Raw genomic sequence first — 24,754 nt, 5'->3', positions numbered from 1 at the left:
GACGTCTAAAATTTTATAGAAAAATAATATATTTTATACTTAATGAAGAAGTCATCTCCTTCATAATTTGCGTGTTATGTCTGCTTTGAATATATAATATTTACATACATATAGTGATCTTAAAAAAGTTACGGTTTTTACTGAAATTATTATGAGTGTGGGAGAGGTATATGAAAGTCTGATTATTAGGGGGGAATAAAATGATAAAAAAATGTACAAGCCTATAGAGAATACCATTCTGAAATGATAATCGAGATACGGCCCTTGGACGAGTTGGGGTGCTTTTGAATATTAATTTTTTAGAGGACTTGGTATGGAGTACGCAAAATAGAAATAGAAAGGCGTATGTATTTTTGCTTTTGAACATTCAATATAAAACACCGGCCTCCTCGAAAGCGGCTAAAGTTGTAGCAGCAGTATCAGTGACAATAAGAAGAACCAGAAAATGGAAAACAGTTAAGAACACTACAACTGTTACGCAACCTTGTAGTGAAGCACACTTAAGGGAAAACCAAAAGAAAGTCCATGCAATAGTTATACCATACAGAATCCAGAAAAAGACTTCTCTTTCATCTGCACTTGCATGGATTTTACCCTCTACCTCTGATTGCCCTACAATATTTCCTAGACTCTCTGCTAATATTTCTTTTTCTTCTTCAGTAGGCATTCTACCTAAAAGAGAAAGCCTATCGTAGTCCTTTTGATTCAACTCTGTGAGCTCTGGGATAATACCTTTTTCAACCAACTTATCTACCAATGGTGAAAGTTCCTGGAAAATAGATTCAATCCAAATTAAGCCGCGAAATGTTTTCTTAAAAACCCTTGTCTCACTTCTAAATATCCCATATTCTTTTCTAGCGTAAAACAATTTCCATCTGTTGTATTTAAGGTTTGTCATTACGTCATCATGGACCCTTTTCAATATTGGTCCAAACAATAATTTATGTTTTAAAAAATTCTTGAAACCATCCTTACGGAGTTTTGGAGAATATGTGAATGCTCTTTGTACCTTGATTACTTCATTCATTAATTCCGTAGAGTTGGCCAATAAGGTAAGAGCACCCATAGGAAGATTCCAGCCTTCTGAAAATTTACGACTGGCTCTTACAACATTCTTTTCAGCTTCGTTAATAATTTTTGCAACCACTTCTGTCATGGTATCTCCTTTAAGGAAATTATGACCACCTGTGATAGAGAGAAGAGTCTTTAACATTTCTTTTTGAGTCTGAGTTAAATTAGGTGATAGGTCGACTCTTAGTATTTTCCTATGTAATTGAGCATACAAAATGTCATCGACCACTGTCATATTGGAGACAATGGTAATATCATTTACTGGAGACGCAAAAGAAGAATTCAATGGCAATGCCAAACCGAAAGTGACCCATTGGAAAACTTGAGACAAAGTAATGAAAAACACCAGGTAATGCATTTTTTATTTTCTTCAGTTTGTTTAGTTGATGAGTGACTGTGAATAAGAATACTCTTAACTTCTGTTTCTGAAAGTTTAATAGATTACGGAAAAAGGAAGAAATATAAAAGAAAGACAGCCAAATTGATAATTTACGTAAGACAATAATTACCTCCCTTTCATAAAGTAGCCTTTCTCGAAGGAAGAACTCGGAGAGTATACTTTAAGGGTAGCAGTCAAAGACTTTACACAAAGTACGGTTCTTGCCGTTAACTTTTCTTCAGAATATTGTAAACCCATTCCATCTTTCATCATTTAATCACGTCAAAGAATCTTTTTTGACTATTTAAAATGAATAATATAGTATGGAAGACATCCGTACACTATTATGGTTATGGGGTGTTATTTCTATTACTGCAATCTGCGTATTAGCCGCCGAGCTCCATAATCTTCACTCAGTATATGCGGACACATTACGCTGCGTAACTCTTACGCGTGCGCGGTTATATGTAGCTGTGACAGACAGTGAAGAAATGAACAACAATGCCAAAATATCCTTCCAATCTTTATTTTCTATGTTTTTTGCTCCAATCTTCATACAAGTATCAAATAAAAAACCTCGAGTGAATTTTCATACAGTCGAGTAGTTAAGAAGGTAATCGCTTCGTAAAATGTTTTCACCTTTAATATCAGAAAAGATATTCTTGTATACTATGACGACACACAAATGCCTTTTTCGAAAATCTGTTTGACACATTCCCAATAAATTTCCACTTGCCAAACAAGTAAGAGCCCCAAGGTAAACTTGATTTTTGAATCTTGCTATGCACTATTTTTAGGTGTACCCATATAATAAAGTTTCTTCTTCTGACGAACATCTTAAGTGGTTAGGTTTGGGACAAGATAGGTTCATTTATTGTCAGGGTTAGATACATGTTGGAAACAAAGTTATACCCCTAGTTTCTTCCCAACCCTATTTCACATTATGGAAAACTTCAAAAAATAAGGAAGAGTATTGCTAAGCTAAAGTATACTTAGACATGAAATTAACTTTAAAAAAGAGAAGAAGAAAGGAGTCTAATATGGAAGGACCGTCCCTTTCAATTTGTCGTATAACTTCTCGAACATATACTTACCCCCATATGAGTCAACTGCCTTTTTTTTTGATTTAAATTATGCAATGTTCTGTATGTCTTAGTGAAAGAAAACGATTATATTGTGGCAATTGTATGAACACAAGTCCCAACTTGTTATTGAAATTACATTTAAAGCTGATATTATTGAAGCAACAGAATGCAAGGATTAAAGATAAAGTCAATGAGGTTTTAAATTTTGCAACTAATGAAACGAGCAATTCACATGATATGAAAATTGATGGAGAGAATGAACTTCAAGCTGGGCTTATCTTGCGTGACAAATTGAAGAAATTACAACACTTCAAGGAGCAGAAAAGAAATAATAGGATTAAATTTAGGATTGAACAAATGAATAAAAGATTGGATGATAAGAGAACGAAAATAGCTGAATTACAAGTAGAATTGAAAAATTCATATAGTATGGCATCTACGATAAACATAGATACACATATTGATGCCGCTTTATTACATGAGAGGGATGAGTTGAAAAGGGAATTGACACAATTGGAAAAGTTGGTGGAAACTAAGCGTATTAGTCAAATTAATCAATTGACGGATTGGTTCATGATCAAGAAGAGAAGTGACACTCATTTGGTACCTTATTCCATTTCCTTCGAACCAATAATTTCAATGAAGAGTTTCCATAAGATACCGAGAATGGTAGCAATTGATTCAATTGCTAAAATGTCTCACTATATTGGAATATTATCAAAACTCATAAATTCGAAGTTACCTTTTGATGAATCTATCTTCCAATCATCGTTACTAACTGATTATCAAGAAGAATCCATAGATATAGTAGAAAAACAAACGAAGCTACTCATAAACGTTCTAGAAACTTGCCGACAGCTCCACTTAATGTCCTCAAACAATGAAAAGAGGAATGACTTTTATGGCCAGCTAAACTTAAATTGGTTATTAGACCAGTATGATACGGACTCGTTATTTTATAACATGGCAACAAGACAACAGATCACGATCCAAAGACCAAGTGATTCATCGACGCCGCCACCGCCTGTACCAGTACAACAACATCGTCCTCCAGCGTCATCTTGCAAAACAGTATATAGACATGCTCCCAAACATGGCCAATTATATAATGCTGATGATAGCAACCAGTGGACATTTACAAAAATATATGATATTGTTGCAGAGATGTTGAACTTGAGTCTCTATGAGGGGGACAGTTATACCAAGACTAGAAAGGGCAAGAATAACAAGCACGTTGAGAACGCGCTTGGCACTAAATGCAACAACAATCACAAGACAGGAAAGAATGAAAGCCATGATCGATGGTTCGTCGTTGGATAAGTTATATATATTCGATTCAGCTTCGCTTCTTATAATCTATGTAATAATATTCGGATTCTATCTATATATTAAGAGAAGTCCGAGCTTAGAAGGGGTAACCCTCCTTATAGTTTTTATGTGCAACAAGTACCGCCTTTAAATTTATCATTTCGGAAATTTCCCATTAAGCAGCCCTTGGTATACTCTACGTACATTTTTCATTTCGTAAAGCAACAGTAACAGCAACCAACCACAACAGTATTTGATGCGATGCATTCTTGAAGGTTATGTACTGTATATAAATTATATTGAATTATAGATTAGGAAAAACTATTATATCTCAATTGTCTAATTGGATAGAGACATATACAATACAATAACAAATACGACAAGAGGAAAGATGGTTTTATCTGATAAGGAATTATTCGACATAAACAAGAAAGCCGTGGAACAAGGTTTCAAAATCAAACCAAGATTAAATTATAACACGGTCAATGGTGTGAATGGGCCCCTAGTCATCTTAGAAAAAGTCAAATTCCCACGTTACAACGAAATTGTCAACTTAACATTACCAGACGGATCCATTAGACAAGGTCAAGTTCTAGAAGTTAGAGGTGATAGAGCCATTGTTCAAGTGTTTGAAGGTACTTCTGGTATTGATGTTAAGAAGACCACTGTGGAATTTACTGGTGAGAATTTGAAAATTCCTGTCTCTGAAGATACTTTAGGTAGAATTTTCGATGGGTCAGGTAGACCAATTGATAACGGTCCAAAAGTTTTCGCTGAGGATTATTTGGATATTAATGGGTCTCCTATTAATCCTTATGCTCGTATATATCCGGAAGAAATGATTTCTACTGGTATTTCAGCTATTGATACTATGAATTCTATCGCCAGAGGTCAAAAGATTCCAATCTTTTCCGCATCTGGGTTGCCTCATAATGAAATTGCTGCACAAATTTGTAGACAAGCTGGGTTAGTTAGACCAACAAAGGATGTTCATGATGGCCATGAAGAAAATTTCTCTATTGTTTTTGCCGCTATGGGTGTCAATTTAGAAACTGCTAGATTTTTCAAACAAGATTTTGAAGAAAATGGATCCTTAGAGAGAACATCATTATTTTTAAATTTGGCTAATGATCCAACTATTGAAAGAATTATTACACCAAGATTAGCTTTAACTACGGCAGAATATTTAGCTTATCAAACAGATCGTCATGTCTTGACCATTTTGACAGATATGTCATCATATGCTGATGCGTTAAGAGAAGTTTCTGCAGCAAGAGAAGAAGTTCCAGGTAGAAGAGGTTACCCAGGTTATATGTATACAGATTTATCTACAATTTATGAAAGAGCCGGGAGAGTGGAAGGACGTAATGGGTCCATTACACAAATTCCAATTTTGACCATGCCAAATGATGATATTACACATCCAATTCCTGATTTGACAGGTTATATTACTGAGGGTCAAATTTCAGTTGATCGTCAATTACATAATAAGGGTGTCTATCCACCAATTAATGTTTTACCATCTTTGAGTAGATTAATGAAATCAGCCATTGGTGAAGGTATGACAAGGAAGGATCATGGTGATGTTTCTAATCAATTATATGCTAAATATGCTATTGGTAGAGATGCTGCTGCAATGAAGGCAGTCGTTGGTGAAGAAGCGTTATCTATTGAAGATAAGTTATCATTAGAATTTTTAGAAAAATTCGAAAAGACATTTATTTCTCAAGGTGCTTATGAAAATAGAACAGTTTTTGAAAGTTTGGATCAAGCTTGGAGTTTATTAAGAATTTATCCAAAGGAAATGTTGAATAGAATTTCTCCAAAGGTTCTTGATGAATTCTATGATAGAGCAAGAGATGAAGATGAAGATGACGAAGAAGATCCAGATTCTAGACCATCTAAATGAAACGTAACAACCTAAGAGATAAGATCTCGTTTTTATATACCATTATTTTCCAAACATATATATCTAGTAACTCATAAACTCAAAAAATAAAGAAACAATGTCATTAATAATAAGCTTTTTTTTAACTTCTATATATATATATATATAGCAACAACTCCCTTAGCTTACAAAGACTTGTCCTAATATATTCATGGAGACCAAATTATAACGTAAGATACAGTAGTAGCTAAGAGTCCCTCGATAAAACCGACGTACGCAATAATAATAAATACGTAAACTATACCTGTGTCATTTGCCGTACATACTTGCTTACTTCCGGTTCTCAAATAAGGAACAATTTGAAGAATAATCATGTCATTTTTGAGCAATTGAATGACGTTTACGTCCTTGCCTCTCCTTCACCTCTACCATTCACAAAGGGGAACCTGTCAGACTGTCCCCTCTTCCTCGGTACAACCCGCGCCCGCCCAGCCTAGCCAACACGGGGACCTCCCGAGAGCATTTCATGGCCAGTCCAGGCCAATCTAGGCAGGAGGGGGGTTCTCCCGGCGGAGTTGGGCCGCCGCAGCGCTTCAAATACGTAATGGAGCCTCAGAGGGTCTTACGTAGAGGGTCTCACAGACAGATGTCATATCATGGGGGGGAAATCCTTATGTTCAAGAAACACCCCTGAAATCAACAATCGATTATACCATCAACATCTCGAAGCGTAGGTACGTAGATGGATGAACTGGTGGGGGAAAGTGTCAATATCGTATCATTTTTTTGTCCCCTTTCTTTTCGAAGTACATATCTTTCCATATGCCCCCTCATTCTGTTATGACCTGAACAGGATCGGGCTCGACTATATAAGTAACCTTGACCCTTTAATCTTGATATTTAGGTTGAGTAAAAGGGTTTAACTCTATCTGCGTATTTCTCTAAGACCAACAAAAAATAACTTTAGATTCTCAACTACAAGAGAAAAAAATGACACAACAAAAGACAGAGGGAAACATTATCGTCGTATCTAATCGACTACCAGTAACCATCACCAAAAATGAAGAGACAGGTCAATATGACTATAAAATGTCCTCCGGTGGTCTCGTGACTGGGCTACAAGGTCTTAAAAAGACGTCCAGTTTCCAATGGTTTGGATGGCCAGGTTTAGAAATCCCAGTCGAAGATCAAGCAAAAGTTAAGAGAGATCTATTGCAAAAATTCAATGCGATTCCTGTGTTTATGAGTGATGAGATTGCTGATTTGCATTATAATGGGTTTAGTAATTCTATTCTGTGGCCTTTGTTCCATTATCATCCTGGTGAAATTACTTTTGATGAAAGTGCATGGTTAGCTTATAATGAAGCTAATAGGATGTTTTGTGATGTTATTTGTCAAACTTTGAAAGAAGATGATGTTGTGTGGGTCCATGATTATCATTTGATGTTATTACCTCAAATGTTGAAAAAATGGATTAATGCAAAACAATTGATGAATATTAAATTAGGATGGTTTTTACATACTCCATTCCCATCAAGTGAAATTTATAGAATCTTACCTGTTAGACAAGAAATTTTGAGAGGTGTCTTAAGTTGTGACTTAGTTGGGTTCCATACTTACGATTATGCAAGGCATTTCCTTTCTGCTGTACAAAGAGTATTAAATGTAAATACGTTACCTAATGGTGTAGAATATGAGGGTAATTTCGTTAATGTTGCTGCTTTCCCCATTGGTATTGATGTAGATAAATTTACTCAAGGTCTAAAGAAAAAGGAAGTTATTCAAAGGATTCAAGATCTAAAAAAGAAATTTAAAGGTTGTAAAATTATTGTTGGTGTAGATAGATTAGATTATATCAAGGGTGTTCCACAAAAATTACATTCTATGGAAGTTTTCCTCAATGAACATCCAGAATGGATTGGTAAAGTAGTCCTGGTACAATTAGCCGTTCCAAGTCGTGGTGATGTGGAAGAATATCAATATTTAAGAAGTGTGGTTAATGAATTAGTTGGCAGAATTAATGGACAATTTGGAACAGTGGAATTTGTTCCTATCCATTTTATGCATAAGAGTATTCCATTTGAAGAATTGATTTCTCTATATGCAGTAAGTGATGTTTGTCTTGTGTCCTCGACAAGAGATGGGATGAATTTAGTCTCGTATGAATACATTGCATGTCAAGAAGAAAAGAAAGGTTCTCTAATTTTAAGTGAGTTTGCAGGTGCAGCACAATCTTTAAATGGTGCCATGATAGTCAATCCATGGAATACAGATGAATTAGCAGAAACCATACATAATGCGTTGACCATTGCAGATGAGAAGAAGGCCGCAAATTGGGAGAAACTATACAAGTATATTTCTAAATATACTTCTGCATATTGGGGTGAACATTTTGTCTATGAACTTGTCAACGGTACATCTTCCTCAGATGGTAATAACCTCAACAAGAGCAATAAGCCAAAAGCAGCAATATATTAGACCGGGGGAAAGAAATGTACATATATCATTAACTAATAAAGTAGGTAACAGATAAATAGCAAACTTATAAACGAATCCATCAATGCATTCATAAAGCTAAGCCCTACCGTCGTTCAATCCAAAACCTTATGTATTCGTTCCTGACACGTAGAGTACTGGCACTCTTTACATTGCTAATAACGGCTCTTCACGCTTTCACAGTGTACATTCCTCTCTGGTCTTGTCTTGTCTTGTCTTGTCTTGTCTTGGTTCCTCTTCTTGTCTTCGGGGAAACTGCCTAACAAAGGCCCGTCTTACTTGACTTGACTTTACTTCTTCCGGTAGAGTTTAAGAAAGGGTGGAAGCTGACGTGGAAGAGGCAGATCATAAGACGAAGATAAGGCCAAGGAATATAGTCAAGATCATTGAAACTATATATTCGGAATATCAAGTATTCTATTACAAGACATATAATTGAGAAAATCATCTGCGCATCCTAGTAATACAACGCAACAGGGAAGAAGACAGTTAACAAATCAGAACCATCGTCGAGCTCGAAACAACATTCGACATACCAACCAAGAATCAAAAACGAATAAAAATTCGAAAAATGGGTCAGTTACTTTCTCATCCGTTAACAGAGAAATCAATAACTTACAATGATTACCAACATCGTGTCTCGTCAAACCAATTATCAAACTTAGTGCCTCGATTCTATAATTGTGAAGGTACCATGCAAGGTTATAGATTAACTCAAGAAGATGCTCATTTAGTACTCAACGAGGATGATATCCTACATGTACGATTCTATAACCCTTTCAAATTGATCACTGAGAAATTATCACTAAGTGTATTTGGCGTGTTTGATGGGCATGGTGGTGAAGATTGTTCTAATTTCATCAGTGGAGGTGGATCTGATCCGAAGAATGGGTTAGCTAAATGGATTGCGTATAGTTTTGAGAATCATAAGTATGGTGCGTTTAAAGATGTACATCTTGATTCACAAGCAGATTCTAAAAATGTTAAGAGGAAACATCAGAGGTGTTTTAGAACGTTACAAGGTTTAATTACACAAATTCTGAAAGATGCGTTTATGCTACAAGATAATGAATTATATAGGTATTTTGGGAATAATTCATGTGGTTCTACTGCTATCGTGTCTGTTATCATAAATGGAGAATACATTTATACAGTGAATTGTGGTGATTCAAGATGTATATTATCATCGAAGAATAATGGTGTTAAAACCATGTCATTTGATCATAAACCCCAACATATCGGGGAATTATTACGTATAAATGATAATGGTGGCACAGTTTCACTTGGTAGAGTTGGTGGTGTACTTGCATTAAGTAGAGCTTTTGGAGACTTCCAATTCAAAAGAGGTGTCCCATATACTTCTGGGAAAAATAAATCTAAATTACATCGAATTACAAGTGGCAATAATAATAATACTAATGGTAATAATAATTTGCATAATGGTAACAGAAATGGGACACCTGCACAAGAATCCCAAGTTACTGTAGAACCAGACGTATTGATGCATAAGATTGACTATAAGAGGGACGAATTCCTAATACTTGCTTGTGATGGTATATGGGATGTTTACAATAACAAACAATTGTGTAAATTCGTTAAATATCACTTATCTGCAGGTGTTAAATTAGACGGAATTGTTACCAAGGTTCTAGATCATGGTATTGGTCAAGCTGATAGCAACACAGGAATCGGCTTCGATAATATGACTGTAATAATAGTAGTATTGAATAAATCGGGTGAATCATTATCAGATTGGTATACTAAGATGAGGATACGTCTAGAGAGAGAAAAGGGATTAGTATAGTAACTTGTTATGGTCGATATGGTTTTAATACCGATCTTGGTGGAATGCAAATCGGTATAATTTTCTTGCAAAAAAGAAATAGTATAGTATGCAGTTAATCGAACAGCACCATTAGCCCAGGAGTTAGTATGGGTCCATCAAATTGTTATTTAAGGCAAGCCTGATCCATTGTAATAAGTATTTTATTAATGAAATACACATCCTAATATAGATTATTTTTTAGATCATTCATGTTCCAGTAATCTCTTCGTGATACAATCTCAACTTCTACATTATGCTTTCAATCTTATTTAATGGCTAATCTGTACGTTATATAAAAAGACTATTTAACACGAATTTATTTAAACACGAATGATATATGATCGAACAAATCCTTTTCTATTCATAATCCATTTCCTCTTCCTTCACTATCACTGATGAGTTGACATTCCGAATATACTGTGTTAGCGTTTAGGTTTAGCGTCGCCATCAACAAATGTCTATCTAGGATAAACAAATAATTCTGAGATGTAAATAGGAAGGTCAAGGAAGATAAAGAAGAGCACTACTGAAAATCAACCATCCAGCAGAGGGAGAGAGATAGATTGATCATTTATATTTAACAATTTGGAGATAAAAATGGAGGACACGAATAACAATGAGAATAACACATACGGGGTCGTCCTCAGTGAATCTCTAGAGAATACTAACGCTTCTGATCAACAAAATGATGAGTCAACCACGGCGATGGCTAAGGAATATACTTTAGATATACCAAGGATACCCAGTTTGGAATTACCCTTAAATGTTACCTCTAAATCATCCAGTATACACAAGGCCATAGATATGTGCGGAGGTCTTTCGAAGGTCAAAGAGGCATTCAAAGAGCCAGGTACAGTGGAAACTCAAAAAGGGCTTGAATTGTATCTAAATACAGGCAAAAATGAACGTCATGCAGACATTTTCTTCAACGAACATCCAATTACGGGGAAACGAGTCCCCTTCCGTGATGATTCTATCATATTAAAAATATCCATGCCTAAGGGAACTCTTTCGAAACATAATGGAGATATCCAAGCATCTATTGCGTCATTAGATCCGAATGATTACAAGGTAACACCGGTCTCCATTGTCGATAACACGATTAGATTTAGAGAAATGTCCGATTTCCAATATAGATTAGATAATGTATCATCTGCAAAGGAATTCAATGATAGTTTTGGTACTTTGGATTGGTCTAGTCTTCAAAATTTCGTCAAATCTGTACCGAACATGGATTCAAGACCATATGAAAATATTAATAACTTAATTATAGATCGAACTAATTTGAGTTCGAATTCAGACTTCCAATTACCGCCCCCACCTAAATTTTCCATGGTTGGATATCCATTTTTATACAAATACAAGGGTAATCCGTTAGCAACGAAGAAATCCAATGGTGATTCTGAAGTCAAAAAAAGTTACATTAAGAATTATCAATTATTTCTTCATGATATCGGCCCAATCGCGAAGATCCCTATAGAACCACACGAATCATTACAAAAGGATTATAAAATTGCACAAGAAACTCAAGTGTATCCGGGGACAAAATCAGATTCAGGATTTTACCAATCATTAAAGGAATGTCTCTCCATTTTGAATAAATTATTCGAAAAAAGACCCATCTGGGTTAAGAGACACATAGATGGTCTCATTCCTAAGGAGATTCATCATACTTTGAAAATTGCACTCGCATTAGTTTCCTATAGATTTTCCATGGGTCCCTGGAGGAACACGTATATTAAACTAGGTATTGATCCAAGGACCTCTCCAGAATATGGGAAATATCAAACTGAATATTTTAAAATTGAAAGGAAATTATTATCAAATCCATCAGTGAAGAAAAATGTACCTAGCCCGCCTCCCTTGTGTTTTGAATCAAATGTAGAAGGTGATATTGATTCTAGATTTAGGTTTGATGGTACTCAAGTACCATGGTATTTAATGTTGCAAATTGATCTTTTGATTGGTGAACCAAACATTGCTGAGGTGTACAAGAATGCTAAACTCTTGACTGAACCAAGCGAATTGACCGGTTGGTTTACTGAGTTAGACTTAGTTAAGATTAGAAGAATTGTTAAATATGAATTGGGTTGCTTAGTGCAAGGTAATCATGAATTCAACCAATATAAATTAAAATACTTTAAGGCAATGAAGTTCGTAAAGGAATCTCTGATCCCAGGGCAAGAAGGAACCGAGAAGCAATCGACGGATGCTGATGGAGATGTTACTATGGATGATTCCGACAATGGACCAAATAACAAAGATACGACGCCTGACGAGGAGGAAGAAAATGATGATAATGGAGTTGCTACAGGTGAAACTGACGACGTTGTATTGGAAGACGAAGAAGAAGCAATTGAGGAAAACGTTAGTATAACGCAGGAAACGGAAAAGGGTAAACCTCCCAAAGAAGAGGATGATGAAGAAGAGGAGGAGGAGGGTGATAATATTATTGATGATTTTGATATTACGAATGCGACTTTCCAAGATGTTATGAAGCATGTTTCCAAATTTGATCCTGAGTTGGCGAAGAAATTATATACGAACTTAAACGGCTTAGTTCCAGAAGAAAAATTGTCCCAAGATTTATGAAAAATGTAGTAAAATCGACATTAACTTTGTAAGGGTATTTATGATGCACGTATAATGTATTTTGAAAATCTTTATGCCTTCCTGCTAGCAGTTCTTTTCTTTATGGACTCGTCTATATATCTTTGTCATTTATATATATAGACATATGGACGGAACTTTCACGGTACATCAATAATTTTTTGATAAGAGAAATATAAGAACGAGTATGAAAAATAGGCAGATAAGTTAAAGGGAAAGCTTGGTTGATAGGATAGATTGTAGGCTCACCAAAAAGAAATATTAGATCAGCTTGTGTATATCTATCTATCAATTTATTCATTGCTAGGTTAACCTCCATATTCAAATATATCATGAACTTTCTAAAACCGCTAATAGCGAAAAGATGTGCAAGCACGGGAGCTTATCAAGGTCCAACTAAGATATCATTACCAAGAAGACCCCTAAGGAAGATCCGGGTGGGTCATGCAAGACCAGCAATATATCATCAATTTGATGTAATGGTAGAACTTAGTGATGGTAGTGTTATACGTCGAAAATCTCAATTCCCTAAGGAAGAGCTTCGACTAATTCAAGACCAAAGGAATAATCCATTATGGAATCAAAGTAGAAGTGATCTTATTGTTGTGGATGCTAATGCTGGGGGTAGTATGGATAGATTTAAACAAAGGTATAGTTCTATTTTCACAGCAGAGGACGAATCAGGTAAGAAAGCAACCGAGGAACAAGAGAAAGACGTAGAAAAATCGTCAACTGACAAGAAGGCAGCAAATAAATCAATAACAGAGCGTACGGAAGTAGAAGTAGAAGGAGATATTGTTACAGACTTCGCAGTTGATGATTATCTATCTATTTTGGATGATAGTAGTACACAAGTTAAAACAGGTAGATTGGCTTCGAAAAAGAAGACAAAGAAGAAATAGTCCCCAATTTCGAATAAGTAACGTTATATGGCCTGTAAATATGTTTAACAATGTTCAAGATTTAAATAAAGAATATATATCTTGACATGTTAAAGAACCTCAGTTTTTTGCTTTTAGAATAAACATATCGTTCTTTTTTTTTCAAGTATTTGAAAGATGATAAACTAAAACAAAAGAAACCCTAAAGGAATAACTCTGACCTTAGAGTTAACTGTTATTATGCCTTAACGAGACCGATTAAGAAAGAATTGAAGGTGTCATTTGTCCCTTTTTAGCTTCTCATGAGGTTTTTGGGAGAGAAGGCTGATTTACTTTCTCTGAATCACCCCTCAGTTTCGAGTTCTACTATCAATAAGAAGTACAGATAGTAATCTGCAAATACTCACTTATCCTCAACTCTAGAAAAAACTAGGTATGATTTATAGTAACTAAATTAGACTCACAACTCAGAATTTTATTTATATTTTGATATTTATTTTTTAATTTTAATTCCTTTCAGTTCAGGAACCTTAACCTAAATAAAAAATACTAAAAGTAAACAAAACTTGATAAAAAATATGTAAACTACTTAATAATGTTTGTGTAGGCATGTAAATTATAGATCACAAGAGAATGTAAAGAAATCAGGGCTTAAACTGACTATAGAGGGATAGAAACGTATGATAGTTCATTTTCGAAGTAATAGAATGTTAAAAATCGTACTTGTTTTTTACATATAAGCTCCAAAAAACAATGGATATTCCCCCTTGAGATCCTATAATACTCTGCAGGACTCTAAACAGAAAGTCCTCATTAACAATCATTTAGTGTAAGTTCAATTGTAATACATACTTTCATTTAAACTGAGAAACAGATTGTGGAGAAAGTTGACAATCTTAAACACAGGTAGATGTAAATAATAAAACTTTTAAATAGATATTACCCTAGAAACAACTTCTTGTAAAGTTACTTAATTACGCTAGCAAGAGGAATGGATACAGCTGTTAGATTCTCTTCTATCCTCCCCGAAAACACCAATTACTGTCACAATTCACATTTACTGTCATATTTTGTTGCCATTTAGTTGATAGAGATAATATTGGCAAAACCTTTGCCCCCGGGTAATGCACTCTGGTAAAATTTTTCTCGAGGAAATTTCGATGATGATATTTGGAAAATTTAGAAATAATAGTGACAAATACTGCCGGTAAGTAGTCATGAATCAAACGATTACGTAGTCAATTACCTTCTTATTATATATTCCATAGTTAGAGGTAAGTTTTTTCAATTTACCTTGTATTTTTTTAACTTCAAGTTCATTTATTTATATATAATATTCCTTTCCAAAACGTGGGTTGCCAATTCATTCCTAAAACGGTTTTATTCTACAAGAAAGATATCCGCTAAAATCGTCAAGATGAGTGTAGAAGAAGTTCAAAAAAATAGAGCTGCATCCGTATTCAATAGAGAACAATTAGAATCCATCTTGAGAGGTAGATTCTTCTATGCTCCTGCTTTCGACTCATACGGGGGTGTCTCTGGTCTTTATGATTATGGTCCTCCAGGTTGTGCCTTCCAAGCTAATGTTGTCGATGCTTGGAGGAAACATTTCATCTTAGAGGAAGATATGTTGGAAGTCGATTGTACTATGTTGACTCCTTATGAAGTCTTGAAAACTTCGGGTCATGTTGATAAGTTTTCTGATTGGATGTGTAGAGATTTGAAAACAGGTGAAATCTTTAGAGCTGATCATTTGGTAGAAGAAGTCCTTGAAGCTCGTTTGAAAGGTGACAAAGAAGCTAGAGGTATAGTGGAAGATGCCAATGCTGAGGTTGATGCTGATAAGAAAAAGAGAAAGAAGAAAGTCAAGCAAATCAAAGCAATTAAATTAGATGATGATGTAGTGGAAGAATATGAATCTGTTTTAGCCAAGATTGATGGTTACTCTGGTGAACAATTAGGTGAATTAATGGTTAAATACGATATTGGTAACCCAGTTACTGGTGAACCATTAGAACCACCAAAGGCTTTTAACTTGATGTTTGAAACTGCCATTGGTCCATCCGGTCAATTAAAGGGTTACTTGAGACCAGAAACTGCTCAAGGTCAATTCTTAAACTTCAACAAATTATTAGAATTCAACAACAGTAAAACTCCATTCGCTTCAGCTTCTATTGGTAAATCATTCAGAAATGAAATTTCTCCAAGAGCTGGGTTATTAAGAGTTCGTGAATTTTTAATGGCTGAAATTGAACATTTCGTCGATCCCCTAGATAAGTCTCATCCAAAATTCGATGAAGTTAAAGATATTAAATTAGCTTTCTTACCTCGTGACGTTCAAGAAGCTGGTAAGACTGAACCAATAGTTACAACTGTCGGTGAAGCTGTCAATAGTAAAATGGTTGACAACGAAACTTTAGGTTATTTCATTGCTAGAATTTATTTATTCTTAATTAAAATCGGTGTTGACAAGACTAAGTTAAGATTCCGTCAACATATGGCTAATGAGATGGCTCATTATGCTGCTGACTGCTGGGATGGTGAATTACAAACTTCTTATGGTTGGATTGAATGTGTTGGTTGTGCTGATAGATCTGCTTATGATTTGACCGTTCATTCTAAAAAGACTAAGGAAAAGATGGTTGTTAGACAAAAATTAGACACCCCAATTGAAGTTACCAAATGGGAAATTGATTTGACTAAGAAATTATTCGGTCCAAAATTCAGAAAGGATGCTCCAAAGGTTGAAGCTTTCTTATTGAACTTATCTCAAGAGGAATTAGAAGCTAAATCTGAAGAATTGAAGAGGAACGGTAAGATCGTTATTGAAGTTGAAGGTGTTGAAGGTGCTGCAGAATTAGACGACAAATTCATTACTATTGAGAAGAGAACCAAGGTAGAACACGTTAGAGAATATGTTCCAAATGTCATTGAACCTTCCTTCGGTATTGGTCGTATCATTTACTCTGTATTCGAACATTCATATTGGAACAGACCCGAAGATGCTGCTAGAGGTGTCTTATCTTTCCCACCATTAGTTGCCCCAAGTAAAGTTTTGTTGGTTCCATTATCTAACCACAAAGATTTACAACCTGTCACTAAGGAGGTCTCCAAGATTCTAAGAAAGGAACAAATTCCATTCAAAGTCGATGATTCAGGTGTTTCCATCGGTAAGAGATATGCTCGTAATGATGAATTAGGTACTCCATTCGGTGTCACCATTGATTTCGAATCTGTTAGGGATAATTCTGTTACCTTGAGAGAAAGAGATTCTACCAAACAAGTTAGGGGCTCAATTGAAGAAATTATCAAGGCTATCCGTGATATTACTTACAACGGTGTCTCTTGGGATGAAGGTACTAAGAACTTGAAACCATTCGTTTCCCAAACAGAAAATGATAATGAATAAATATTTTGCTTAAATAATAATTTGTAAAATACCATAATATAATTTCTTATATAATAAAGAAAAAAATCAGAAATAATATACATATTTAAATAGTACATCAATAATAGCAATCTAGCTAGGGCTTCTTTGTTAATGTATAAGTTTGTTTTCTTGTTCATAGCTGCCATTTAGACTTGAGGGCGCTTACGGTTTAAAGTTTCGTAAATGTTCAAAATATTTGAAATAAACCCTTAGGATTTATCGACTCCTCTTAAAGAACCTAAGCATAGCATGTAAAACCCAACAGTGGACTTCGATTAAGATATAGATAGACCAAGTAGAACTGAAGAATAAAAGACAATTACAGATTTAAAATATTTTGCTTCAATATGTCGAAGTCACAAGCTGTAAAGGATGGTGCTAAACAAATCATCAAGATCCTACAGGAGTTCCCAGAGGATCGTATAAAACATTTGGCATCCTTTAAAGATATACAAACGAAAAGGTTTCAACAGATTGCTGGTGCTAATGTAAATAATTCAAATGATAACTCTATAAAAAATTCCAAAAACCCATCTGTTGAAGATATTAAGAATTTAATTAGTAGTAATCCAACTTCTCTGGCTTTACAGAAAGACCTTATCAAAAAAATGAAGAATGCATTACAAAAAGATCACTTTGACGAACAGAGTATACAGGAACAAATTAATTCAATGAACAACCTTGTAAGTAATAAATATAAGAACTATTATAAACTTGGTGACAAATTATACAAACCAGCAGGGAACCCAACTTATTACCAGAGAATAATGGATGAATTACAAGGAAAGAAAAAGGAGACCCTATTGAGTGCAGCAAGAACAGTCATCTTTGGGAAATGATTTGTTAATAGGTTTCGGTTCATTTCACTTAAACTAATATATTCTATAAGAACAAAACCCATGTATATAATAAATAGGAAAAATACATCTATTCTATTCGAATTACGTGATGCATAATCATCTAGAATATAATACACAGTAGGCTATGATCCTCACTTGGCAAATCCTATCGTGATTTCTTTGCCTTTCCAATTAAAAATGTCCGAAAGCTTCTTTTTAGTGGCACTTGCTTGTCCAATGGTATTATATTCTACAAAGGCCAGATTCCTGACCCTAATCAGTCTAACCTCAACAAATCCCTCAGATGTGAATAATTCTGCGACATCTTCTTCAGAAACATCTGAAGGTAAATGTTGTACCAACAGAACTTTGTTTGGTGGATTCTGGGATGTACTAGCTTCTTTTATTGCAAGCTTAGTTTTCTGCATTGTAGAACTTTTATCAATGGAAGCTTTTGATGCTTTAGTTTTCTTCTTCTCATCTTTGTTCTCCAAAATTCGAGTCTTAGTAGTTCTTTCTGCTTCCAGGTTCTTTACAATATCATATATTTGTTCTTCAGTTTTACCTTTGACTCTCAAACGACGTCTTAATCGTCTTAATGTTCTTTTCAATTTATGCCTTCGTAGTAACTCATCATTAGCCAACAACGCTTTCTTGGTATTTCTGTTTTTTAGAGCAAGTTGAAACTTGGTACGATCCTTTAAACACAATCCTAAAAAAGAATCCTTCTTTGAAAATCCAATGTCAATCTTACTACCGTTTATAAGTAACTTGTTATCGAAATCCTCTTTGAATTGTGATGCTTTTTCGACTGTAGTAAATGTTATAAAGCATTGGCTATTTAACGTTTTGGCATTCGATTTAGATACCGATACAATACCTGTTTTTTCATCGATGGATTCAACATCAAATTGGTCCTTTGGAAGTGTATTGGTCGGAAGTTGTAGTGATGGATTATTAACGAATTTATTGGAGGGATTAATATGTTTCAGAAGTAATTTTGTATAGTTTTCTTTATTTTTAGGCCTTCTTGGAAGATTCTTTAAATACAACGTGCGTGTCGATTTCTTTTCTATCTTAGGTGGCCCCATCTTCTTCTCACCTTGTTTTTCTTTTCTTGTAATGAATAATCCTTTGTTATGTGTGGTCTTCTTTTGCTTTAGTACAAATAAGGTATCTTAACTGAAGATATCAAAACGATGTTCTATAAAGTTATCAATGTGCATAAAAGAATGATCCTTTTCAATCTATTTATCACAAATTTTCTCTTTATATTTTACAATTAATTGAAAAGCAATAAAACTCAAACTTGCAGAAATGAAAACTGCGTATAATAAACTATATAGAAAAAGAATGAACACTTTTGAAAACTAATATTGATGGTAAATTGATTTTGATTAAATCGAACTAAAATAACTAAAAAATAAGGGATTAAATACAATAATTAACTAGAGAGTAAAAGAAAGAATTAATATACTTATTATTTAGCAGCCTTTTGAGCAGCCTTGGTGACCTTACCAGCCTTGTCAGACTTGACAACAGACTTGATAACACCGACAGCGACAGTTTGTCTCATATCTCTGACAGCGAATCTACCTAATGGTGGGTAGTCAGCGAAAGCTTCAACACACATTGGCTTAGATGGAACGAATTTAACCAAAGCAGCATCACCGGACTTCAAGAACTTTGGAGAGTCTTCTAATTTCTTACCAGATCTTCTGTCGTTCTTTTCCAATAATTCATCGAACTTACAAGCAATGTGAGCAGTGTGACAATCCAAAACTGGAGAGTAACCAGCAGAGATTTGACCTGGATGGTTCAAAACGATAACAGTAGCGTTGAAAGATTCAGCACCCTTTGGTGGATCGTTCTTAGAGTCACCACAGACGTTACCTCTTCTGATTTCCTTAACGGAAACATTCTTAACATTGAAACCAACGTTGTCACCTGGAACACCTTGTTCTAATTGTTCGTGATGCATTTCAACGGACTTGACTTCAGTGGTGACACCAGCTGGGGCAAAAGTGACAACCATACCTGGCTTGATAACACCAGTTTCAACTCTACCGACTGGCACCGTACCAATACCACCAATCTTGTAAACATCTTGTAATGGCAATCTCAATGGCTTGTCAGTTGGTCTGTTTGGTGGTTCAATAGCATCAATGGCTTCTAATAAGGTCTTACCCTTAACGACACCACTCTTGGTTTCCTTTTCCCAACCCTTGTACCATGGAGCATTGGTGGTTGGTTCAATCATGTTGTCACCGTTCCAACCAGAGATTGGGACGAATGGAACAGTCTTTGGGTTGTAACCAACCTTCTTGATGAAGTTAGCGGTTTCCTTGCAAATTTCTTGGAATCTAGCTTCGGACCAGTTAACGGAATCCATCTTGTTAACAGCGACAATTAATTGTCTAACACCTAAGGTGAAAGCTAACAAAGCGTGTTCTCTGGTTTGACCATCCTTGGAAATACCGGCTTCGAATTCACCGACACCACCAGCAATAATCAAAATAGCACAATCAGCTTGAGAAGTACCAGTAATCATATTCTTGATGAAATCTCTGTGACCTGGAGCATCAATAACGGTAACTTCGTACTTTGGAGTTTCGAACTTCCATAAAGCGATATCAATGGTGATACCTCTTTCTCTTTCAGCCTTTAATTTATCTAAAACCCAAGCGTACTTGAAAGAACCCTTACCTAATTCAGCGGCTTCCTTTTCGAACTTTTCAATAGTTCTCTTGTCAATACCACCACACTTGTAAATCAAGTGACCGGTGGTAGTAGACTTACCGGAATCGACGTGACCAATAACGACAACGTTAACGTGAGACTTAGCCTTACCCATTTTTAATATATATGCTGTTGGTTTTAATGCTGATCTTTTATTGGAAAAGAAAGAGAAAGACTAACAAATAAAAAATATATGTGAAAGAAATATAGAAAGGAGTTTGAAAATAATATATAAAAAGAGGCTAAGGATAAAAGAAATTGAAGAAACCGGTGAAGAAACTTATTAACTTCATAATCTGGGAATATCTATTAACTTGGATATATATACGTGTTGTTGTTACCTGTGTAGGAGGGAAAAACTCTTCTCTCGCTACACTTCGAAGGGGGAAAGGAATTTTGGACCTGTTCTGGCTGTAAAGAGGAAGAGGAAAGAAAAAATTTTCTATTCGGGGGGCCCAAGCGGGGGTTACCCTGAGGCATCGCTGTTTATGTAAATACAATTTCTGAGGAGCTCTGAAAATAAGAAGCTAATGTGAAACGAAATGTCTGGGTTGTAAAGTTATAGAAGATATACGATAATGTACGGATGCTGAATCTATGTAGTGCAGTCACTTTTTCTTAAGTATGAGAATTTAAAGCTGATGCAGTCTCTGAATTGGAATTGGAATTGGAATTTGACAGTCCATCAGGGATAGCAATACTATCAAGCATATCATTTTGAGCTTCCATGTCACGGAAAAATGATGTACCATTACTAATATCAGAGGTGGATCTTAGTCTAATTGGATACCGTGAGAATGTGGTCCCAGGAATATTTGACAAATGTCGATCTCTTGTACCTCTAGAGGCAATCCTAACAATTAAATTCTTGACACCAACAAATGGTTTCATCCATGGTGATATATTACTACCCCCTTGCGCCCATCTTGGATATAGGTTCACTGTTGAATCAATTTGATTATCTGATGATCCCAAATCTTGATACCTTGAATAACTGGTGTTATTACCACGTGTAGTCTTTTTATTCAACCATCTTCTGCCCAATTCGACTAAAAAGAAAACAAAGAATATCCCAAAGAAAATTCCAACAACATTAACCTCATTTTCCTTATTCGACGTCGGACATGCATAAATACTACGAACTTCGAAAAAATAAGAACAATCAGCCAAACTCCCAATGTAAGAAATTTGAGCCTTTGTTGAAATATCTCTATCACAAACGAAATTCAATAAAGTTGCTTTCTTATCCCTTCCGTTAGGACACATAGATCCATTCTCATATTTCAAAGTCAATTTCTTATTATTCGGTGGTCCCATAATTTTGGGTTCAGTTGCAAAATTACCAATCGAAATTAATTTAGAAGAATCTTTTTGATCAATATAATACCCACCTGTTAAATTACTCAATTGATCTTCTTCAGTCTTAGTAACGGGACTCGAACATATACTTAATGTGAAATTAGTATCATAATCCCAACCTCTTACTAACCATCTTGTCTTACTTGTATCTGTCTTATCTTTCCTACTTTTAACATTGCTGTTTTTATGTACTTTTGTATTATCCCTGGATTTGTTCGGTGTAGACGATAGATGAGAAAGATCGATATATGATCCTGTACTTGGGTTCATAACAGCACAAAATAAATCTGGTTTCTCAGGATTTGTACTTGGTGGGCTAATACTATTACCATCATTTTTATTTTTGTTGCTTGGTGAACAAGCAATGAGACCAATCTGGAAAATCGATAGCAATAGTATGGTATTCAGCAGTTTTTGGCTACTTATATTATTAAGAAACATGCTTTATTGATTGGATCAGATAAACGCATACAAAGTACTAATAAAAACGATTGTATTGAAATAAGGTCTGCTGTCTATTACCGTTGAATTCCATGGATCAAGTTTTGTTGTGTTTCATTTCTTGGCTACATATTTCAAGATCTCGTGGTTTAAGAATTTCATGTTTTCGTTCCTGTACGCACCTTCTACTAACGAACGAACATGCCAAGAACAATGGAAAGAAAACCGGGAAGGAAATATGGCCCAAGTAACTACGTACTTCATAAGATATGGATAATACCATCTTCTTGGTTGGGAGAACATTTGGTCTTAACTACCAAGTAATGACAAGTATTGTTTATTGTATCGTCTCAATATATACTTCGTTCATATTTCCGTTTTATCTCCCATAATGGATAATAACAAAAGGATACTATCTTGCAGCCGATCTAAATATGATTGTCTGGCCATATTTTCCTACGTAATTTCAATAGGTTAATTATTATATCACATTATATTTAACATATGTACGGGTTCAATTATTATTGCTTTCGATCAGCGTTATTATGAAAAGTTTCCAAACAACTATGTATAGGAGAGGATAAGGGGTTTCGGTGCACTTCCTTATGACTTTTTGAAATGTATAGCTGTTTTGCGCAACTACGCCTACCGAACATCCGAATGAAGCTTAAAGAACCTAAATAGATAGTAAGTTGAATCCTCTTACTTATTTGAGAAAATGGTGCAACTTTTTCTCCTCTTTTTAGAAACTTCTTAAGCTAACTACGTAGGCGATTCGCGTGTTTACTACGTTATTAAAATAAGAAATGCTCTGTCAACCCTTTCAGCGTCACACTAACTTGAGAAAAAAAACTGAATCTAGCAACTCCTATTACGTAGAACATAATGCAATTACAGGAGAAAGGTACACCATAGAATTATGATCTTTTATCAGAAGAATATCCAATAACCAATATTTCAAAATGGCTATAAAAGGATATGATTTTTACAATCAACAAAGGTACCATTTCTGATATCTTTTCAATCATATATTTGGAAAAACGTAACATTAAAAAGAACAAGCTATAGTAAATAAACTAAGAAAGAAAATAGAAAATGGGTCTTACAGAATTATTGAATTTCAACAACGATTGTGCAGCATGTTCTGATTCCTGCCAATGTTCTAAAAACTGCGGAGGTTCCTCATGTGGTTGTAACGCTAATTGCCCATGTGCTAAAGATACTCACGAACATAATTGTGAGAGTTGTGGTGAAGCTCACAGATACAAGGGAACATCATGCGAACAAGGTTGCTCTAAAGGAGGTCAATGCCCAGCCAATATGTGAATAAGAAACTATTCCATTTTATATTTTACTAATGGTTGCTTTGATATACTTTTGTGACTATTCTTAGTTGTTTTTGGATGGTTTTAAATATACCGTTTGTGGCATATAATTTACAATAAAATTGTATAAGCTATATAATAAGAAATGGTTATGGATTTTACAGTAATTTTTTCTTCTTTTTTTTATGTTGTACAAGATATGGACTACGAAATGATTCTGGATGAATGATAATTACTTGTAACCATATTTGGAAGGTCGTAATCATTGGAGGAAAGAATCCCTCAAAGTCAAAACTTCAGCAGGAAAGAAATTTGAAATAAGACATACATGCAGATACTAATCAGCACACTTGGCGCTATATTATGACATTTTTATTCCGATATCATTTAGTTAGTGGTGTCACTAACAAAGCATAAATAACACGTAAATTAATCCGATATAGTGTAACGGCTATCACATCACGCTTTCACCGTGGAGACCGGGGTTCGACTCCCCGTATCGGAGTTTGCATTTTTTTATTTTTTTGTATGAGTAATATATTTTTATGACGGAAAATGAGAAACGGCACACAATTGGGATGCTTGGGTTTTGAGATGAAGGAGGACAGAGGCATTGTATTACATAAATGAATAGGACATGAGAGACAGAGTAACATATTATGAACAGAGAAACATTAGAAGAAAGGGAAGAAAACAAAAGAGATGAACGTTTGGATTCTTTAGCAGCAAGATGGTTATTTCTTGGAGCATCTAACACTAACCTCGCGGTGTCTCTGATTTTCTTCTTTCGTAACTGAGTATACCAATATGTCATCTAAATAAACCAACACAAATTTACCAATGAAGTTTCTTAGAATGGAATTCATAATTATTTGAAACGTTGATGGGTTACAAAAGCAGTCTTAAAGCGGTCTTTAGCTGCCACTGGGATTTGGTGCTAACCAGAGATTAAATCTAAAGAGGAAAACCACTTAGCACCTTTAAGGTCATTGAATAAGTCATCGATTAATGGTAATGGAAAACGCTCTTCACAGTATTGGTGTTACAACTTCCTAAAGTGCAACACAATAACGACGGA

The 24,754-nt window shown here is 35.0% G+C and overlaps 13 protein-coding genes and 1 non-coding gene across 14 annotated transcripts; 10 read left to right on the top strand and 4 right to left on the bottom strand.

The window, feature by feature from the left end:
• Positions 1–367: 367 nt before the first annotated feature.
• On the bottom strand, positions 368–1,429 carry NDAI0A08120 (uncharacterized protein; the record flags this gene model as incomplete). The annotated part of the gene is made up of 1 exon (XM_003668161.1): positions 368–1,429. The coding sequence occupies one exon, from the start codon at positions 1,427–1,429 to the stop codon at positions 368–370; it is 1,062 nt and encodes a 353-aa protein (XP_003668209.1).
• A 1,154-nt stretch (positions 1,430–2,583) lies between these two features.
• On the top strand, positions 2,584–3,855 carry ATG14 (Atg14p; the record flags this gene model as incomplete). The annotated part of the gene is made up of 1 exon (XM_003668160.1): positions 2,584–3,855. One exon carries the CDS (start codon positions 2,584–2,586, stop codon positions 3,853–3,855), a length of 1,272 nt encoding a protein of 423 aa, XP_003668208.1.
• A 379-nt stretch (positions 3,856–4,234) lies between these two features.
• Positions 4,235–5,752, top strand: VMA2 (H(+)-transporting V1 sector ATPase subunit B; the record flags this gene model as incomplete). The annotated part of the gene is made up of 1 exon (XM_003668159.1): positions 4,235–5,752. The coding sequence occupies one exon, from the start codon at positions 4,235–4,237 to the stop codon at positions 5,750–5,752; it is 1,518 nt and encodes a 505-aa protein (XP_003668207.1).
• Positions 5,753–6,721: 969 nt separating this feature from the next.
• TPS1 (alpha,alpha-trehalose-phosphate synthase (UDP-forming) TPS1) lies at positions 6,722–8,209 on the top strand (the record flags this gene model as incomplete). Its single annotated transcript, XM_003668158.1, has 1 exon — positions 6,722–8,209. One exon carries the CDS (start codon positions 6,722–6,724, stop codon positions 8,207–8,209), a length of 1,488 nt encoding a protein of 495 aa, XP_003668206.1.
• Positions 8,210–8,798: 589 nt separating this feature from the next.
• On the top strand, positions 8,799–10,031 carry PTC4 (type 2C protein phosphatase PTC4; the record flags this gene model as incomplete). The annotated part of the gene is made up of 1 exon (XM_003668157.1): positions 8,799–10,031. The coding sequence occupies one exon, from the start codon at positions 8,799–8,801 to the stop codon at positions 10,029–10,031; it is 1,233 nt and encodes a 410-aa protein (XP_003668205.1).
• Positions 10,032–10,649: 618 nt separating this feature from the next.
• On the top strand, positions 10,650–12,644 carry TFC1 (transcription factor TFIIIC subunit TFC1; the record flags this gene model as incomplete). Its single annotated transcript, XM_003668156.1, has 1 exon — positions 10,650–12,644. One exon carries the CDS (start codon positions 10,650–10,652, stop codon positions 12,642–12,644), a length of 1,995 nt encoding a protein of 664 aa, XP_003668204.1.
• A 350-nt stretch (positions 12,645–12,994) lies between these two features.
• Positions 12,995–13,564, top strand: MRPL36 (mitochondrial 54S ribosomal protein bL31m; the record flags this gene model as incomplete). Its single annotated transcript, XM_003668155.1, has 1 exon — positions 12,995–13,564. One exon carries the CDS (start codon positions 12,995–12,997, stop codon positions 13,562–13,564), a length of 570 nt encoding a protein of 189 aa, XP_003668203.1.
• A 1,396-nt stretch (positions 13,565–14,960) lies between these two features.
• Positions 14,961–16,952, top strand: GRS1 (glycine--tRNA ligase; the record flags this gene model as incomplete). Its single annotated transcript, XM_003668154.1, has 1 exon — positions 14,961–16,952. One exon carries the CDS (start codon positions 14,961–14,963, stop codon positions 16,950–16,952), a length of 1,992 nt encoding a protein of 663 aa, XP_003668202.1.
• Positions 16,953–17,320: 368 nt separating this feature from the next.
• CBP6 (Cbp6p) lies at positions 17,321–17,812 on the top strand (the record flags this gene model as incomplete). Its single annotated transcript, XM_003668153.1, has 1 exon — positions 17,321–17,812. The coding sequence occupies one exon, from the start codon at positions 17,321–17,323 to the stop codon at positions 17,810–17,812; it is 492 nt and encodes a 163-aa protein (XP_003668201.1).
• A 152-nt stretch (positions 17,813–17,964) lies between these two features.
• Positions 17,965–18,903, bottom strand: MUD1 (Mud1p; the record flags this gene model as incomplete). The annotated part of the gene is made up of 1 exon (XM_003668152.1): positions 17,965–18,903. The coding sequence occupies one exon, from the start codon at positions 18,901–18,903 to the stop codon at positions 17,965–17,967; it is 939 nt and encodes a 312-aa protein (XP_003668200.1).
• A 389-nt stretch (positions 18,904–19,292) lies between these two features.
• Positions 19,293–20,666, bottom strand: TEF2 (translation elongation factor EF-1 alpha; the record flags this gene model as incomplete). Its single annotated transcript, XM_003668151.1, has 1 exon — positions 19,293–20,666. One exon carries the CDS (start codon positions 20,664–20,666, stop codon positions 19,293–19,295), a length of 1,374 nt encoding a protein of 457 aa, XP_003668199.1.
• Positions 20,667–21,169: 503 nt separating this feature from the next.
• On the bottom strand, positions 21,170–22,351 carry MRL1 (Mrl1p; the record flags this gene model as incomplete). Its single annotated transcript, XM_003668150.1, has 1 exon — positions 21,170–22,351. One exon carries the CDS (start codon positions 22,349–22,351, stop codon positions 21,170–21,172), a length of 1,182 nt encoding a protein of 393 aa, XP_003668198.1.
• A 1,095-nt stretch (positions 22,352–23,446) lies between these two features.
• Positions 23,447–23,677, top strand: NDAI0A08000 (uncharacterized protein; the record flags this gene model as incomplete). Its single annotated transcript, XM_003668149.1, has 1 exon — positions 23,447–23,677. One exon carries the CDS (start codon positions 23,447–23,449, stop codon positions 23,675–23,677), a length of 231 nt encoding a protein of 76 aa, XP_003668197.1.
• Positions 23,678–24,109: 432 nt separating this feature from the next.
• Positions 24,110–24,181, top strand: NDAI0Atrna12E. The gene has a single exon. It is a non-coding gene; the product is annotated as a tRNA-Glu (tRNA).
• The last annotated feature ends 573 nt before the right edge of the window (positions 24,182–24,754 follow it).

Source organism: Naumovozyma dairenensis, chromosome 1 (assembly GCF_000227115.2).
Source record: "Naumovozyma dairenensis CBS 421 chromosome 1, complete genome".
NCBI lineage: Eukaryota > Fungi > Ascomycota > Saccharomycetes > Saccharomycetales > Saccharomycetaceae > Naumovozyma > Naumovozyma dairenensis.
This window is presented reverse-complemented; position numbering and strand designations above follow the sequence as displayed.